The sequence below is a fragment of the Arachis ipaensis genome, chromosome B3 (assembly GCF_059453495.1).
Source record: "Arachis ipaensis isolate K30076 ecotype BB chromosome B3, ASM5945349v1, whole genome shotgun sequence".
Classification (NCBI taxonomy): Eukaryota; Viridiplantae; Streptophyta; class Magnoliopsida; order Fabales; family Fabaceae; genus Arachis; species Arachis ipaensis.
Window position 1 is genome coordinate 18,186,840 of NC_142438.1, and position 16,335 is coordinate 18,203,174.

General features: G+C 34.3%; 1 protein-coding gene and 4 non-coding genes across 5 annotated transcripts; 4 read left to right on the forward strand and 1 right to left on the reverse strand.

Annotated features, from left to right (window-relative positions):
• Window positions 1-2,376: 2,376 nt before the first annotated feature.
• LOC148569952 (small nucleolar RNA Z157/R69/R10) lies at window positions 2,377-2,476 on the forward strand. The gene has a single exon (XR_015908949.1). It is a non-coding gene; the product is annotated as a small nucleolar RNA Z157/R69/R10 (small nucleolar RNA).
• A 108-nt stretch (window positions 2,477-2,584) lies between these two features.
• Window positions 2,585-2,669, forward strand: LOC148569953 (small nucleolar RNA R11/Z151). The gene has a single exon (XR_015908961.1). It is a non-coding gene; the product is annotated as a small nucleolar RNA R11/Z151 (small nucleolar RNA).
• Window positions 2,670-2,783: 114 nt separating this feature from the next.
• Window positions 2,784-2,895, forward strand: LOC148569954 (small nucleolar RNA Z152/R70/R12). Its single transcript, XR_015908954.1, has one exon. It is a non-coding gene; the product is annotated as a small nucleolar RNA Z152/R70/R12 (small nucleolar RNA).
• Window positions 2,896-3,048: 153 nt separating this feature from the next.
• Window positions 3,049-3,175, forward strand: LOC148569955 (small nucleolar RNA snoR80). Its single transcript, XR_015908945.1, has one exon. It is a non-coding gene; the product is annotated as a small nucleolar RNA snoR80 (small nucleolar RNA).
• Window positions 3,176-9,251: 6,076 nt separating this feature from the next.
• On the reverse strand, window positions 9,252-14,492 carry LOC107629952 (TraB family protein). Its single transcript, XM_016332920.3, has 9 exons — window positions 13,837-14,492; window positions 13,044-13,091; window positions 12,851-12,910; window positions 12,179-12,262; window positions 11,941-12,045; window positions 11,275-11,388; window positions 11,073-11,173; window positions 9,686-9,797; window positions 9,252-9,544 (listed from the first exon to the last, which is right to left on the reverse strand). The coding sequence occupies exons 1-9, from the start codon at window positions 14,320-14,322 to the stop codon at window positions 9,416-9,418; spliced, it is 1,239 nt and encodes a 412-aa protein (XP_016188406.1). The 5' UTR covers window positions 14,323-14,492; the 3' UTR covers window positions 9,252-9,415.
• Between the last annotated feature and the right edge of the window lie 1,843 nt (window positions 14,493-16,335).

A 16,335-nucleotide genomic window follows, 5' to 3' on the forward strand; every position in this document is an offset into this window, starting at 1 on the left:
CTTAATTATTTTTAAAATATTAGTAAAGATATGTATTTTAAATTTTAATTTTAGGTTTTTAATTATTTTATATTTTATTCATATAGGATTGATTCTATCGGTTCAACCAATAACTCATTGGTTGAATTAATAAACTAATAATTTAATCAGTTCGATTATCGGTTCGATTCTGACAACTATAAAAAATAGTATTTTTCTGACTAGTAGAAATTGTATTAAGTTAAAACAAAAAAAATCTTTTAAAAATTTTGGTCTACAAATAATATTTTTAAAATGTAATATATGAATAAATTATGTATATAAATTAATTTCTCTCTAATATTATGCGTTTGTTCTGAATGGTTTTATATTATATCTCTGTCATGTTTTACTTTATGTAAACGGTTCCGCTACGTTACCAACAACATATCTGTCAACTTCTACCAACTCTTATTTATAATTGTGTTTCATGGAAGTGTGTTCGTGGATGTGTCTAATAAAAATGTCTTTTTTATAGCTGTGTTTAATAGAAGTGTCTTTATAAATATATTTTCTGGATGTGTCTCTTTATATATGTATTTAAAATATATTAATTATTAGACACATCCACGAACATACTTCCATAAAACACAATTATAAATAAGAGTTGGCAGATAATATATTAGTACCCTATACTTTTCCTTACGTAAATTATTCTGAGATGTAGTGATTTATTTCTTACAAGTATAAATTATCTTAAATAGCAATTATTTAGTATAGCTCGTGAATGAGTAAATTATTCTAATTCAGAATTATTTAGGGTCCGTTTGGATAGGTTTATAAGTTACTTTTTTTAATTTTTAACTTATAAAAGTGTATAGTATTAATGTTTGGTAGGGGTGCACATGACCCGGCTCAGTCCGAAGGTCCGGCCCAGTCCCGAACACTTTAGGGGTTAATTTGGTGTGATTTCATCGGGTATAGGGCCGGATAAGAGTCTTAAAAATAGACCCGGTCATTATTTCGAGTCGAGTCCAGGCCATAGCTCGAGTCACCCGAAGTCGGCCTAGTGGCCCGGTCATCATACACAATTAATATTTTGTGTTATTAGTGATGGATCATGACTATTCTTATGTGGAATTTAAGTATTGTAAACCTTAATATTTTGTGTTATTAGTCATTATAAGACTATAAGTTAATGTTTTATGTTTAGAATGCATAGGACTTTAGACTAATGCATAATATTGTATTATTTGTATTGATTTAAATATTTGGTATTATTAGACAATATTAGTATTGATTGTGGTTATGCTTTAATTTTGAAGGGTTGGTTCTTGTTATATTTTTCTAAGTGAATTTTACTATGTTAAATAATGGTTGGAGTCTTGGAAATTTGGATATTTTTACATGCTAGCTTATAAGAAGGTATCAATGTAATGTAATATTAACAGCCCGATTTTTACCCGGTATAATTGTGGCCCGAAAGTGTATTGGTTTCATTAGGTCTAGGGCCAGGTTTGGGTCTAATAAATAGACCCGGTGTATATTTCGGGTCGGGTCTGGGTCACAACAAATCTGACTTCACCCGGCCCATGTGCACCCCTAATGTTTGGTACAATTTTCAAAATAAAATTGTAACTTTCTAAAAAGTTATTTTAGTACTTATGGAGAAGTTAAAAAAAATTACTTTTCTCATAATAAATTTTTTTATTATTTTCTTTTAAAATAAGTACTTTTAGAACTAAAAAATCAAATACAAAATAACTTATTTATAAGTTACTTTTAATATATGCATTTATTATTTAAACTATTTTTTTAAAAATAACTTAATTAAATTGTCTATAGGCCTTAGTAGAAAAGTAAGACTTAATAAATAGAAAAAATTTAACTTGTGGTAAATTTAAAAGTTTTAATAAATTACCATTTATTTTAGATCTTATAGTCAAAATTTATTATTATTATTATTATTATTATTAGGGTTTTTCACTTTTTTGACACAAATTATTATTAGGGTTTTTAATTTTGAAAATTTTGTAAGAAAAAAAGAAAAAGAAAAAAATAGATTGGACGAGTAGCAGGAAGTTTAAATCCAGCCCACGCGACAAAAAGGGCAAAATTTTTTGTGAACCCACAAGATAGCCGCCACAAACTCAAATGCTCATAAACCCTAATTTGTATCTCCTCACTCCCCTTCCTTCCCTATATAATCCAACCCAATTGCACTTTCTTTCCATCTCCCTGCTTTCGCAGCGATCCAAATGTCTCTTTAGGGTTTCTTCACCACGCTTCACCGTTTCGGATCTTGAATTCTCACAAAGGTTGCAGCTTTACGTGTTGGGCGTTCTGTTTTCTTCTCTGTTTTATGTTGTTTTTCGTCATTTTTTCCACCTCTCCCAATTAAAGTTGTGGTAATTTTGGTTCCGTGCTGTGACGAAGCAATTTTTTGGACTAGAGTTTCTGATCTGGGATTCTTCACCCCGGAATTTGATTATTAACCCTTGGCTGTCTGAGCACACTTCAAATTATTTCAAAATTTTAGGGTTTAGTCTCTGCTCTATTTTCCAAATACTACCGTTTCAAATTTTCTACAAATTCCGTTTTTGATGAACTGGTTTGAGAAAAATCTGGGCTTATGATGAAAATATAATTATCTTAGCGGATTTCAGTGAGATTTCATATCAATGATCTGATTGTTACACACACTGAAGCCTTTGATTTGTTTTAATATGAAATTTTTCACTTACAAATGTTTATTTTCAATTGATATTATTATTATTATTATTATTAATTTCCGAAGTGGTGTCAATTAATTTCACACTTGATTAAGTGCAGTGACGAGATGAAAACACTGGATGTGTTTTTTGAGCAGTGGACGTTACCGTCAGGTTTCGCCGTGAGCTTAATTTTTAAAAACGACTTCTCCTTCTTCTGAGCACTATAGTTATTGATGAAATTTGCATAGAATAACAACATTCAAGTGATTTTGGGAATTTGTATGAATGTGAATGTTTATTTGTTCATGGAATTCTCTGTGATGTTTATAATGTGATATTTGGTTATTTACTACTTAAGAGTTAGATTGCGTCCATTACCAATTCCAAGGGATTTTATGTTCCTCTTGGTATAATGGCTCGGACGCCATATTTATGTTGTGGTTATCCTGATTGGTGGTTTTCTTAATCCGTACCATTTTATCCTGGAAACGCCACATACATTCCTGTTTCAAGAATTATATTAATTTTAGCTGACCTGAGAGGCTGAAACGAGACGAGGCTCAAACAAGATTCCTGTTCTACTGGGTTTTGCACGCACATTATTAGTTTATCTGAACTAGTATGAGACATACCAGCATGTAGCCATGGACACTAATAATCTATTAGTGATTGGGACTCAAATCATAATAACTCAAATAACACGGATTCATAAATACTATTTAGAAAAACCCAAAAAATATTAAAAAACATAAAAAAGCGAAAAACATTAAACTCAAAATAATCTAAATTCAAAGTCTCTTGTGGTGTTGCATCATTCCACATCTCCGTTTGGAGTTGGGATAGTGATGTATATATCATCGTGGCGACAGAATTAATGTTTTCCTAAATCTCAACGATAAGATTTATGGAGGGATAATTACATCAGTTCACATGGTTCAATCAAAGGACTCATCAAAAGTTGAAAGCCATAGTTGGAAACTCTTGCAATGGGGGACTAGGAGTTGAGTTTTATTCTTCATTGTTTCCTTGGGAATGGAATTGATTTCAAAGAAAGGATGTTCAAATATTCAAGGGCTGCTCATTTCATCACAATTATTAGGGACGATAGTTTTGGGAAAATTAAGATTGAATGGAGAAGGTATGAGTTGGATGATTCTGACCGAGAGAATATGAAGGAAGGACTAAAGCAAACGTTGCAGATTTTAATAGTGATGGGTGCAGGAAGTAATGACCATAGGATCAAATGTGAAGGGAAGAGTGTAAAGGAATTGAGGGAGTTTGTGGAATCAGTCTATGTAACAGGTGGTCGAATGTCTCATGAAGAGAAATGGAGTGTATATAGTTAGTTCTACGAAGCAGAGAAATGGAGTGTATATAGTTCTATGATTAATATTAAATCATAGGACATGCATTTTTTGTTAAAATCTTAAATTCTTATATTTTAATCAAATTAGTAAGAATTTTGTACATTACATATAAAAAAAAATTATCTAAATTTCATACTATTTTTTCATCATATATGGTTAATATCTTCATTATTAAAAAAAGTTATTCTTTTTACTCCGATTCATCAAGAGAAATTTCATCATAGTTTATGTAAATAAATACTAAACTTTTTACATATTTAGGCTTCAACTTGTTTTTTATTAGGAAATGGATAAAGGAACAAGTGCTCTAATTCTTTTCATAACAAGAAGATGAAGATGGTTGTCTAATAGCCTAAGAGCAATTAGTTGAAAATGTTTTACTTTACCATCATAAATTAGCCATCAGGACTTTGCATTGACTATGCCCCTATTATTCAATGAGTCATAATCAGTAAAGACACTTCTATTATAAAAAAAATTTGCAAATTCAATGTTTATTTTTCTCCTCTCTTCATTAAAAAAATACCTCTGCAAGCATTTAACACTTTCATTGGTGATCTCAATATCTTGATGAGAAGATGAGAAAAAAAATCGTATGGAGTCTTCTCTCAATCATTAATGGCTATAATACTTATATAATTAGTGATTAAAAAATTAATAATAATTCAATTATCTTTACTTATAAATAAAAGTTATAAATTATAATTGTAAAGAGTTAGGCTACGTTGGATATAATAAATGTGCTAAACAATGAAAGAGTGTACTATTTTTTGTCTATCTTTAAATTAATATTGAGTGCATAACGTTATAAAAGGATGATGACTCTTGTTTATCCTTTCTTTCATATAGATATATAGCACTTTTTACCTTCTTGATCATTGAATTTCATATCTCAAACTAAATGAAGAGTAGGTGCATCCATGTTTTTACTTCTTAAAACATCATAAATATGATTTGTGAAAGTAAGAATATAATCAAATTTTTGCCACTAATTTTCACTCAATTTTTTTTGTAACAAACTCAACTTTGCTAATATTATCTTCCTTGTATAAAGACCGTTTCTCACTTATAACCATCTCTTTGAGTTCTTGCTTTAACAACCTAAATCTTTTGAGCATCACAATGGTAGAGGCAAATTGAGTATTGCAACATTAAGCAACTTCAATAAATTAAATTCATTGAAAATAGATAATCTCATATGATGATTAACAATAAAGTTTTTTTTTATATATAAAAGAAACATCTTCAGCAATTTGAGTAATCAATGAGCATTTTTCATAAACAAAATTATTCTTCTCTATATTCTTAGCCGCACAAATGTCCTTTAAAGCAAGACTGAGAGTATAAACAACACAAGGAATTCAATAAATATATGGAAATTCAGCTTCAATCAATAAATCAACTGCTTTACAAACTGGCATATTGTCAGCCACAATCTGCACTACATTTTAGAGACCGACTTCTCTTATCACATCTTTTATTTTCTTTGCAACATAATCCTGTCCTTGATCTCATATGAACAATCTACAACTTTTAAGAAGAGGCCTCCTTTGGGAATTACTCCATTCATCACTTACAATGTTTACTCCCTTCCACTCCATGAATTTTTGGTAACCTCTAACATTCTTTTCGCATGTTGCTTTTCTTTCTCAAGTAAAGTTGTCATCAATTTATTGTATCCAAGAGGAATATAACCATCAATATAATTATTGGCAGCATAAAAAAAACTTTAACAAGAGAAAGATTTTGTTAAATGAAAAGGTAATTCAAATGAAAAAAATTTTCTAGCAATATGTAAATTTAGAGTATTCTTTTTCTTTATTCACATTAAAATCATTCACTAAAGGTCTAGTAGTTCTTCTTTTTCTTTATTCAAATTTACTTGCATTAGATAAGGGTGAAAGAGAAATTGACTTAGGCTTTTTATTTTCATGCAACAATGTACTTTCACTATCAAGTTTCTTAAAATGTTCAAACTTTGTTGATGTAACTTTTACACAAAATCTAATTTCTTTTCTTAAAATCTTCAATAAATATACTCTTACTCTAGTGTAAGAACCACTAAACAAGACCTTGTAAAATTTACATTGAAACTCAAAATTTTTACCACTTTCAATCTTTTCTTTCTTTATTGCAAATTTTCATAAGGACTTATCTACACTTTCTTTAGAATCATTTTGAACACTCTCTAAACTCATCTCTCATAATCTTACAATAATTAAGAACAAAAGTTACTTTTGCACAATTTAATTTCTTTTGTACAAAACAACAACAAAATGTGAAGTATTGGAATTGATGATCACACAATAGCAGAGATTTAACTCAACAATTGATGCATAAATGATAAATCAATATGGAGACAAGAGAATCACAGAACAAAAACAGAATCAAAGAGAAGCTCAGAAGTACAGAGCAACATAAAATTACAAAACCAAAATTTGAATTATGGAAAAAGAAAAATTCTCTCTTACTTGAAATGGAGGAGGCAGGCGACAACCGGAGAGACGATAAACTCCCACGGCGGCGAGCACGGGTGAGCAAGGAGCCACAACGAACACCCACGGCAGCGAGCACAGGTGAGCAGGGAGCAACGACGAACATCCACGGCAGCGAGGAGCAGATGCTGAGATTGAGAGAGTGGGTGTGGAGAGGCCGAAAGGGTGTGACAAGGATGACGATCACCCGTACGGCAGCGAGACCGAAGGTGGCGACAGACCGGCAATGACGAGGAGAGGTTGAGGGTGTGGAGGCAAAGAGGATGGAAGGGAAAAAGTTAGGGGTATTACTAGGCTTTTTTATTCATATATGCATGAGAAAATCATTATTTCCCAAAATGCGCATGGATGAAAAGTTTGATCAAAATGCGCATTGCCATTTCAAGGTTACCACCCACGAAATGGAATTACTCTCCATTTCAAGCCTGGTTCACACGAAATAGACATCACATATCACTTCACCAGCCACGAAATGGAACAACCATATCAGCCAGGGCAAACGCGAAATAGAGGCAGGGCAGACGCAAAATAATTCGTGTCAGGACACCTTCCAAGTTGCGGATGCTGCACACGAAGTGGAAAACTCAGGTGGGACACACGCAAAATGGGCACCAGATTCTGTTGTACCACACACGAATTGGAACCAAAGTGAGGCTATATAAACCCTTCTCCAGTGGAAGTGATGCCACAACTCCAATTCATCCTTCTTCTACTTCTTCTTCGTCTCTGTGAATCCCATTTTCATAAATCTTGGATTCATCCACTTTTGTTGTGGAAATGGGTTCTGAACACATGTATGTGATCTTATATCCGAATGGAGAAATTTCTCATATAGTTGAGGATGTAACATTTATGTGTAATGACCCACTTTGGATAATGATTCCTCCACAATCATCCTTGCAACAACTAAAAAATCTGATTCTGATGAATACTGGATTAATTGGAAAAAAAGAGATCAGTAACCTGGTTTACAGGATGCCAGTTGCGGTAGCCAATTCGTTTGTTTATCAGAAAATGTAGATTAAATCGGACCAGCATGTTTCGATGATATTTTCATATCATCGTAGCATTGCAAGCATCTATTCCATGGAACTTCGTATGAAGCCGCAAGATGTCGGTGGTAGCTCATCTAGTTCAAATAATGTGGAGGAAATGTGAAATTTCGGTGCAGCTGAAGCCATTCCCTTTTTGGAGTTTGGTAGGGCTCGGAGTCCCTCTTTTAACGCCTTCGTGACGCCGGAACAGAATGTAGAAAATCCTCACGGACATCCCTCCCTCACCACCCATGTTGCATCCCCAGAAGGTATTGTTGAGGGGTTGGCAGACTCGTCTGATGAAGATGAGATTGAGGATGATAGCGGTGAGGAAGCAGAAGTTGTTCTTGAAACCCAACCACTTCATGGCGAAAGGGTTATACTAACTCGGGCCGAACCGGTAATTATGATGGGGGTAGGCAGTGGATCCAACAGCATTCCCGGCCACTATCTTGCACTGAGTCTTGGTCCAATGAACTTGACTATAGCGAAAGACATACCAAGCAACTATGCTTTGACCGGTGAGATGGAGCTGAAAATTGGCTTGAAGTTCCTGAACAGAGAAACAACGATGCTTGCTGTTAAGAACTATAACATTCATAGAAGTGCAGAATACAAAGTGGTAGATTCAGATCAAACTCGGTATGTATGTCGATGCAAACTTTTCGGTGACCAATGTCATTGGATGGTAAGAGTTGCGAAGACGAGGGCTTCGAGATTTTGGGAAATCCAAAAATACCACGAGCCTCACAGTTGTTTGGCAACTGCAACTTCGCAAGATCATGCTCAACTTGATAGTAATGTCATATGCCTTCATGTCTTCCCCATGGATTTGGCCACTTCGTGTGCGTCAGCGTTGAGGTCGTCCAATTCGCGTTTGGTGAGCATGACTTCCTCCATTTCGTGGCTGCCACACTTGGAATGGAGGGTCAGATGCACACAGTGGCCATTGCACCCATTTCGTAGGCTTGAAATGGAGAGTAATTCCATTTCGTGGGTGGTAAACGCAAAATGGCCATGCGCATTTTAATCACACTTTTCATCCATGCGCATTTTGGGAAATAATGATTTTCTTATGCGTACATGAATAAAAAAACCGGTATTACTATGTATTTTACATTCTTCATGTTTCACTTTTGTAAAAATCAATGAATTTCACTTTTGGGCCGTGTCCGAAAACTTTATTTTTTTTGGACAGGACATGTGTAGACATGGAAGACGCGTGTGTCGTATTCGAAATGTGTCTAACATGCTAACACGACAACTCATCAAAGTATCCGTACTTCATATGAAAAAATTTTGAAACCACCTTCAAATGTTGGCGGCAACTGAAAAGGAGTGGAGTTAGATGGATTTAATATTTTGTGTAATCCTCTTTTAAAATTTTTGCCTTCTGAAATGGTGGTGTTTGGATGTGGGCAGAGTTAAGGGGGAGAAAAGAGAACGTTTGAAGTGAAAATTAACCAAGAAGGGATAAATTATTAAGGAATCCTTTCCCGTGACAGCGTGAGGAACACAAGATTGCAGTGAGTAGCAACTTGCAATCATGGGGTTTCGGATGACGGAATTCGGTGTTTAGCATGTGTTCACTGTTGAAAGCATACATGTTCAATCTCAGCATCTTGCCATTTATAAGCGCAAACTAGTTACTTTAGTTATAAAAAAATTAAATAAAATGTGCGATTTAGGTAAAATTGCGATTCATTATGTGTAAAAAAAGAAAAAAAATTAAATGACTTTGCCCCAACTTTTCTGCGGATAGCAACATTTGTTTAAGCCCATGATTCAGTTAATACTTAATATCCTGTAGTTTGTAGAAGATAGTATCTCTGTATCTGTCAAGTGAGTCATTTCTTGGATGAAAGATATATGCCCGATATGATGGCCACCCCAGCCACGGCAACACCCACAGATGTGAGGATTTTGATTGCAGACATAGCTGGTTTTGGGGATGGAACTGTCATCAGATCCCTCATCTGAAAAACAATAGTAAAAAAGCAAACTTATGGTCAGAAAATCTAATATATCAAGAATGATACAAAGATATCACCTTTGAAGGGCACAAATTATAGCATATATAAAATTACACAACATAGGAAAAGAAATGTTTCACTAACCATTACAGGTTGCTTCCAGTGCTTCTTTATTCCTTGGAGATGCCCCTTCCCAACAACAGCAACCACTGACCTATTCTCGCTAGCCACTTTTAATAATGTCGAGGACATGTATCTATATAGTCACATATATTGTCATATGTAGTTAATATCATAGACAAAATATTAATGCATAATTATATGTATCGGGGGAAAAAAATTTATAGACATTCTAGACAAAGAGGCTAAATGGCCAATTGATAGAACCAGTGTAGTTAGTCAACCTCAATGCTCCCGTGTGAAGTAAAGCTGTGCCCATAAAAATATCTACAAAAGTAAATGCATGGTATGGATTTCATGATTTTTATCAATACATGGTGCGAAGAGAATGTAGGAAGGAGGGTTACAGGGGCATTCTAGTTCTGAAGAAACATAAGGGGCATACAAAAGATGAGTTAAAGAGTGAAAAAATGATCTGCAACACCGCTAGAAGGCAGAGGATGCTGTTTGTACACAAGAAAAAAGAAGGAAAATTTACGCATTAAGTAACCTATAACTGTGAAACATAGGCATTGACATAGCTACAAGCCTACAACAGACTAGGAGACACCAAAATTTTTAAACTTGAAGGACACACAAATAACCAAAATTTGGGTGGCTGGCCAAGGATTTTTATTTTTTATTTTTTTGAGGTTGGGTTAAGACTTAAGACACAATATCTTCAAATATTCATCGAATGACAAATTCTGAATATTCACTACTTTCTAAAGTATCCTTAGATTAACTTGATCTGTCTCCATAATTGTTATCTCTTCAGTTGACAAAAGGTACAGTTTCCAAAAGATAGAGGTAGTTGGTGTGAAGTAGGTTATAGGGTTGTGCTTTTTTTTTTATTAGGTTGAAGTGTTTGTGCCTTCTAGGGCAGTACGAAGTGTACCTAGATAGAGGAGTGATCACACCACTAAGTAAGCATGTTTGTGCTTTCTAGGGCGCTATGACGTACTGTTCATTCCATGTATAAGGAAACTATTTCATTGAACACCCATAATGCTATAGCGCGCTAGCCAAAAGGTGTATCTGGTTAGATGATTTAAAAATTTAAAACATAATAAATAACTACATTCTATCTACGACAACCCATTTAAAGGTCTTCCACATCCTACACTTTGAAACAAAATAGGTACACTTGTATGAAGTTTAATCCTCCTTGGTATTTCAATTCAGTTTTGGAAAGTGTCAATATCAGAACCATATCCTGTATATCCTCCTAGAACCCCCTCCGCTGTGGATTACAAAACTGTGGAGACAAATGCTGATGGAAGGAATCATTCTTTAAAGTGCAAAGGAAAAGGCAACAAGCAACAGACTTAATAAAGGAAATTTCAATAGTAACAAGTTAAAAAGAGCTTACTGATCTCGTTCATGCACAAGAGTCTCCATCAAAGTTGGAAATTGCTTACTCATTTCTTGAATAACTAAAGTTAGCACATCACTATCATTCATTTGCTTCAACTGAAGAAAGCAAGGAAAGGTTAGGATATGGACAACAATTTAACATTCACATGATAAATTAACACTTATAATGGCTAGTCAATCAGGATTATGCAATCTACCATTTTATTGAGATCATCTGAGCTGGGTAAAAAAACTGCTTGGAAAAGTAGAGAGTACAAAAACTTTGTCTTATGCCAAAGTGGCATCTTACTCCATGTTCTCCTTACTGTAATCTGTTTCAATCAGAGAACACAATACATGAGTACTAAATGAAATAGCAAGTGCTGAAAATAATAATGTGGGATGGAATTTTAGATGTTACATCTTCATGCAACAGTAAGAATGCTATCTTGCGACATGGTAGTCACAAAAGCTTAAGTCACTGTAACAGCCTCTCTGCTTTACTGCTATAAGACAGTGCATAAACCATACATTTCCATACCCTTAAATATACTCAAACATATGCAAACCTAATCCTCTACAAACCATTTTTGGTATGAAGTATACACATATGCCAGGGGGGGAAAAATACAGGAAATTCCAATTGAAAGAAGATATAGCATTCCGCACCACACCATTATATATTACAGCTAGCATTTCTGGCAGCTATACTGCATGAATTTATCCTCAACCGAAAGAACACCAGGATATGAAAAGGAATGGAAAACTATACTTATGCAACATAATTTATTTCAATCTTTCTAGCAGAGTTATACTTGAAATTACAAGATGACTAGAGTTCCTCCCAACAGTCGGCACAGATTAAAACAAAAGGCTTAACCAACCTGTACTGGGCGGTCGCCTAGGATCACCCTGCCACCATACTTCATTGCTTCTTCATATGCTACACGAAACTCAGAGCCAGGAAAGACTTCGAGCTTGCTAGCAATCTGTAGAAATGTTCAGGGAAGAAAAAATAGGGAATATGAGAAATACAACAATCTTGAGTAAGAACGACTCAAAGATCAGTGTAGCAATTCTCAAAGGGAAGATAAATATGATTGTCAAAAACAGTAAACATGCCTTGGCAAGGAACCAGCCATAAAGTACTTCAAACATATTATGTTTTTTCTTTATCAATGCAACCATCTCTGCCATCGTGGGTACCTGATAGAGGGAGATCCAGGAAATAAATAAACATAAAATAAACAAATAAATAACTCAATAGAAACTAACATAATGACAGAACAACCAAATAAGAACCAAACTATTGAAAAAAATGATAGAATAAAACATCAGTAGTATTATAGAATCAAGGAAACTAGTTGGCACTATAGTTTAATAATAACATAATATCTAGGCCACTGATCAACAATTTACTTTCAATTATCATCATATTGGCTATTGCTGAAAGAAAATATGATAGATCTCACCTTTGCGTGAAAGTAAAAATAAACTACTCATGGGTTAGCCAAACTTAAATCATTAAGGTAAAAGGCCAATATTTTATTCTCCCAAAAATAATGATGTTCAACCATCAGTCTAACACTAGTAAGACACAAAAATATTAAGCAATCTGATATGAAATCTTTCAAACTCTTCACTCCAAGAAGTTAGCATTCTGATGTCCACTAAGAGTAATATCATTTCCCATAACTGTAAAGTCTATGCTCTTAAATACAAAGGGGCAGAAGTAAAATGTCTGCACAAAGAAAGTGATACAAAAATCATCTAGGAAGGGTATAAAGCAGAAACCTTAAGATTTTGCAGGGTAAGCACTGCCACACGACTTGAGCACAATTCTAAGAAGACAACCTGCAGCCAAAGAAAGCCCAGACACATGGTATCCACGTTAAAACTATAAGGCAAAACAGCAGACAGCTAAACAGATGAATGACCCCATCTATCAAGTATCAACAAACTTTTAAACCGAGTTCAAGGGAAACACCTCTGGCTGCAGAAGACTGACAATTGCCTGAACTTCTCTGCTTGATTCCTGCAACCAACAATGTATATTTAAGCTTGAATATTAAGCTATAACCTGTCTATTCCCCATCTGAATTACACCTATAATTAGTTCAACTTAGTCTAGAATCACTTACACCGTTACACGTCTTATTTATTTATTTATTTTAACTTTATTTTTGCTTTGCTCTATGGCTGAATTTTCATGCAATGGTTTATCCGGTTAGCGTTTGGTGTGTCCTAGAATATTGTTTCTAGCTTTCCTGGATTAGGAAAAAGAAAGCAAAACTTTGTGGCAGTATGTAGTTTATGCCATTCTTTGGTGTATTTGGTTGGGGCATTGCATAACTCTCGCATCACATCTTTAATGGTAGAAATTCGAACAAGTATTTCACTTCTACTTGATGCAAAACACATGACCTTCTTTCAGTTGCAAAATAGATGTCTTCTTTCTGGTTCGTTCTCTTTGTATTATTGTTTCCTTCTTAGTAGCAAATTTCTTCTATTATAAAAAGTTAGCTCATTCTTATTCGTAACAGCTTATAATCAAAGGCTTGCTAAGCAAGCTGAAAAAAAACACGTAAAATTAGTGATATAATGATAATGAAAAGAAGAAAGGACCACTTCGTTAAGAATCAGAAAAATATCAACAAGTGAATTCCAATTAAATTAAATTGTACATAACAGAACCCTAATATAACGTTCCCGATCAAAGACAGTGACAATGTTCAATGCAGCGAAACGCAAAACCCGTTCCAGTTCAAAAGAGAGGTTACCTCGGAGACATGCGCGGTGCCGACGAGGTAGACGTCACACACACCGCCTTCGGCAGAGGACTCGCACGACAGCACCATCACGTTCCTGGAAAGTTCCTCCGGGAGCTCCGGATGACGTCGATCGGAACTTTCCGCCGGAGCCTCAGGAACCGACAAATCTCCAACGGCGGCAGAAGCACCAGCGCCGGAAGCCTCATCGATGCGAACCATGCTGTCAGAGAGACTCTCCATCTTCAGATCCTCGATGTGGACGAAGTCGTCGCCCACCGGTGCGGCGGACGGCGGCGTTTGCGCGTCGTCCATCGCTGGCCGGAGGAAGGTGTGGATAGGGCGGGTAGCAGCGGTGGAGAATTGTGCGAAGGAGAAGGTTCTAGAAAGAGAAACTGTTGTTGTTATGGGGAGATTGTGGGGTTTTAGTTTGGGGCGAAGGAAGTGAGTGAGTGTGGTGACTCGGGCGAGTTGAGAGCGAGTGAGCGGGTGAGTCATAAGCTATAGAAGACAACTTCGAAAATGGGCGTTATCTCTCTCTCTCTCTCTCTCCTTTTGATGACGTGAGACTATTTAGTGACTTGATGAATGTTTCTTCTTTCTTTATTCTGTATTGTATTCTGTTTTTGGACACTGTGGGCCTTCTTCGTTCAAGTTATTCCAAAGGTATCAGCTTGTATCTCACTCCCATTAAATTGAGAAAATATATTTTTTTAATAAAAAGATTTTTTTATTATTTTAATTTATTTAATAAATTTTTAATAATAAAAATAAAAATATTAAAAAATAGAAATTATTTTTTAAAAAAATCTTTTTATTAAAAAAATATTTTTTACATAATAAATAAATATATTTATATTATTATATTTAAATATAATTGAAAATAAAATTTTTTTATATAAAATTATTTTTATTTTCTTTAATTTTTTTTAAAAATCTCACCAAATCAAAAGGAGATTTTTTTTATTTAGATTATTTAAATATAATATTTACAAAAATGTGTAATCTATAGTGTATTTACTTATATGCACAACACCTCATATCCCGTCTACGGTGCCTAAAAATAGTTAAAAGCACATCTCGGGTAAACAATATCCGAAATATAATACATAAAATTAAAAAATGACAAATCGAGTGCTATATACCCGAGATATGATGATAAACAATTTTTAGGCATAGTACTAGAATATATATCTTATTGTAACGATTTAACTATAATATTGCATACTCGTATTATTGTACTCGTATGGTTATTGAAATATTCGATTTGAAAAAATTAACGATTTAAATTTTTTTAATTAAAAAGTAACAATTTAAAATTTATATGTTTTTGAATTAAAAAATTAGGTTATCTGTTGAGAAACGCTTTTGGGATCGTCCATTTGTTTTGCTGTTGTGCGCGTTCCTTCTTTCTGTTCTTCTTTAAGGTTGGTTTTTCTTTTGTTCTTCTTTATCTGTTTTTTACTGTTATTGGTTGATGTTCTTTGGTAAAGCTTCATGTTGTTGTTTCTTATTTTCCTAAAAATGTGGGTTTTTGTACGTAGAAGTTCTTATCCTTTCTCATTCTTGCTTATTCTCTTGGTTATCGTAAACCTTCATTACTGTTTGTAAGAATTTTTAGAATCTGGTGGAGTTTGAATTTGCTAAATTTATGACTTTATTTGTTGAATTTCTAAAGTTTTGTCTTGTCTCTAAATGGTGCCATTTTCATTCTGAGTAATGGTGCCATTTTGTATTATAATAAAGCAGGTTGAAGGTCCCATTCTTAAAGATGATCCGACCATTTTTGTGTGACGAGTTGTTGTTCCCGATTTGTAAGTCGTCAGTTTTTGTGGTAACAACTTTCTTTTATTTTGTAGGTATAGTTTATGTCTCGCTCAATAATTCTCAGCATGTCTACTAAAGTTTCGTCTAACTTAGATTGGGTAGATGTTATTATTCTCTTTGCTGTCCCTGTAGTTGATAACAAGTATATAGAGATGTTTCCTAGGCAGAATAGGATTTGTAGGAGGAGGGAGAATGAGGAGAAGTATGGGATAGTGCCTATGACCTTGAAGATAGGATTCGCTTTTCCCGACTTGATAAGTTGGAGCGCCATTTCATTTTTATGTATGAATGTCTTTTTATTAGATTAGAGGTGAGTCTTTCCTTTTTTGATTTGGACTTAGAAATTCTTTGTATTTGTAAAGTTGCCCCTTCTTAGTTTCACCCTAACTCCTAGGTTTCATGAAAGTTTATCAGCTAGTTAGTCGGGAGCTCGATCTTCCATTGTCTTCCAAGATTTTCTTTTATCTTTTCCAACTTGCTAAACCATTTAGTTCTAAAAAATAGTATTGAATTTTTTTCAGGCTATCTAGGGGAAGAAAGTATTCTCTATTTTTGACTATTCATTTCATGATTTTAAGAATCATGTCTTTAAGGTCTGATCTTTGGAAGGTGCTCGACCTTTTTCTTGAATGAGAGAAATGAACCCGTGTTTACTCTTATACTGGTAGGAGGTTTTCAACATTA

What these genes read in the sequence shown, in the direction of transcription:
- LOC107629952 (XM_016332920.3), bottom strand. Translation starts at nt 14,322, where the DNA reads ATGACTCACCCGCTCACTCGCTCTCAACTCGCCCGAGTCACCACACTC. An exon ending in TCAGTCTTCTGCAGCCAGAG is followed by an intron (nt 12,911 to 13,043) that starts GTGTTTCCCTTG and finishes CTTTGGCTGCAG; the next exon opens with GTTGTCTTCTTAGAATTGTG. An exon ending in ATGGCTGGTTCCTTGCCAAG is followed by an intron (nt 12,046 to 12,178) that starts GCATGTTTACTG and finishes ACATTTCTACAG; the next exon opens with ATTGCTAGCAAGCTCGAAGT.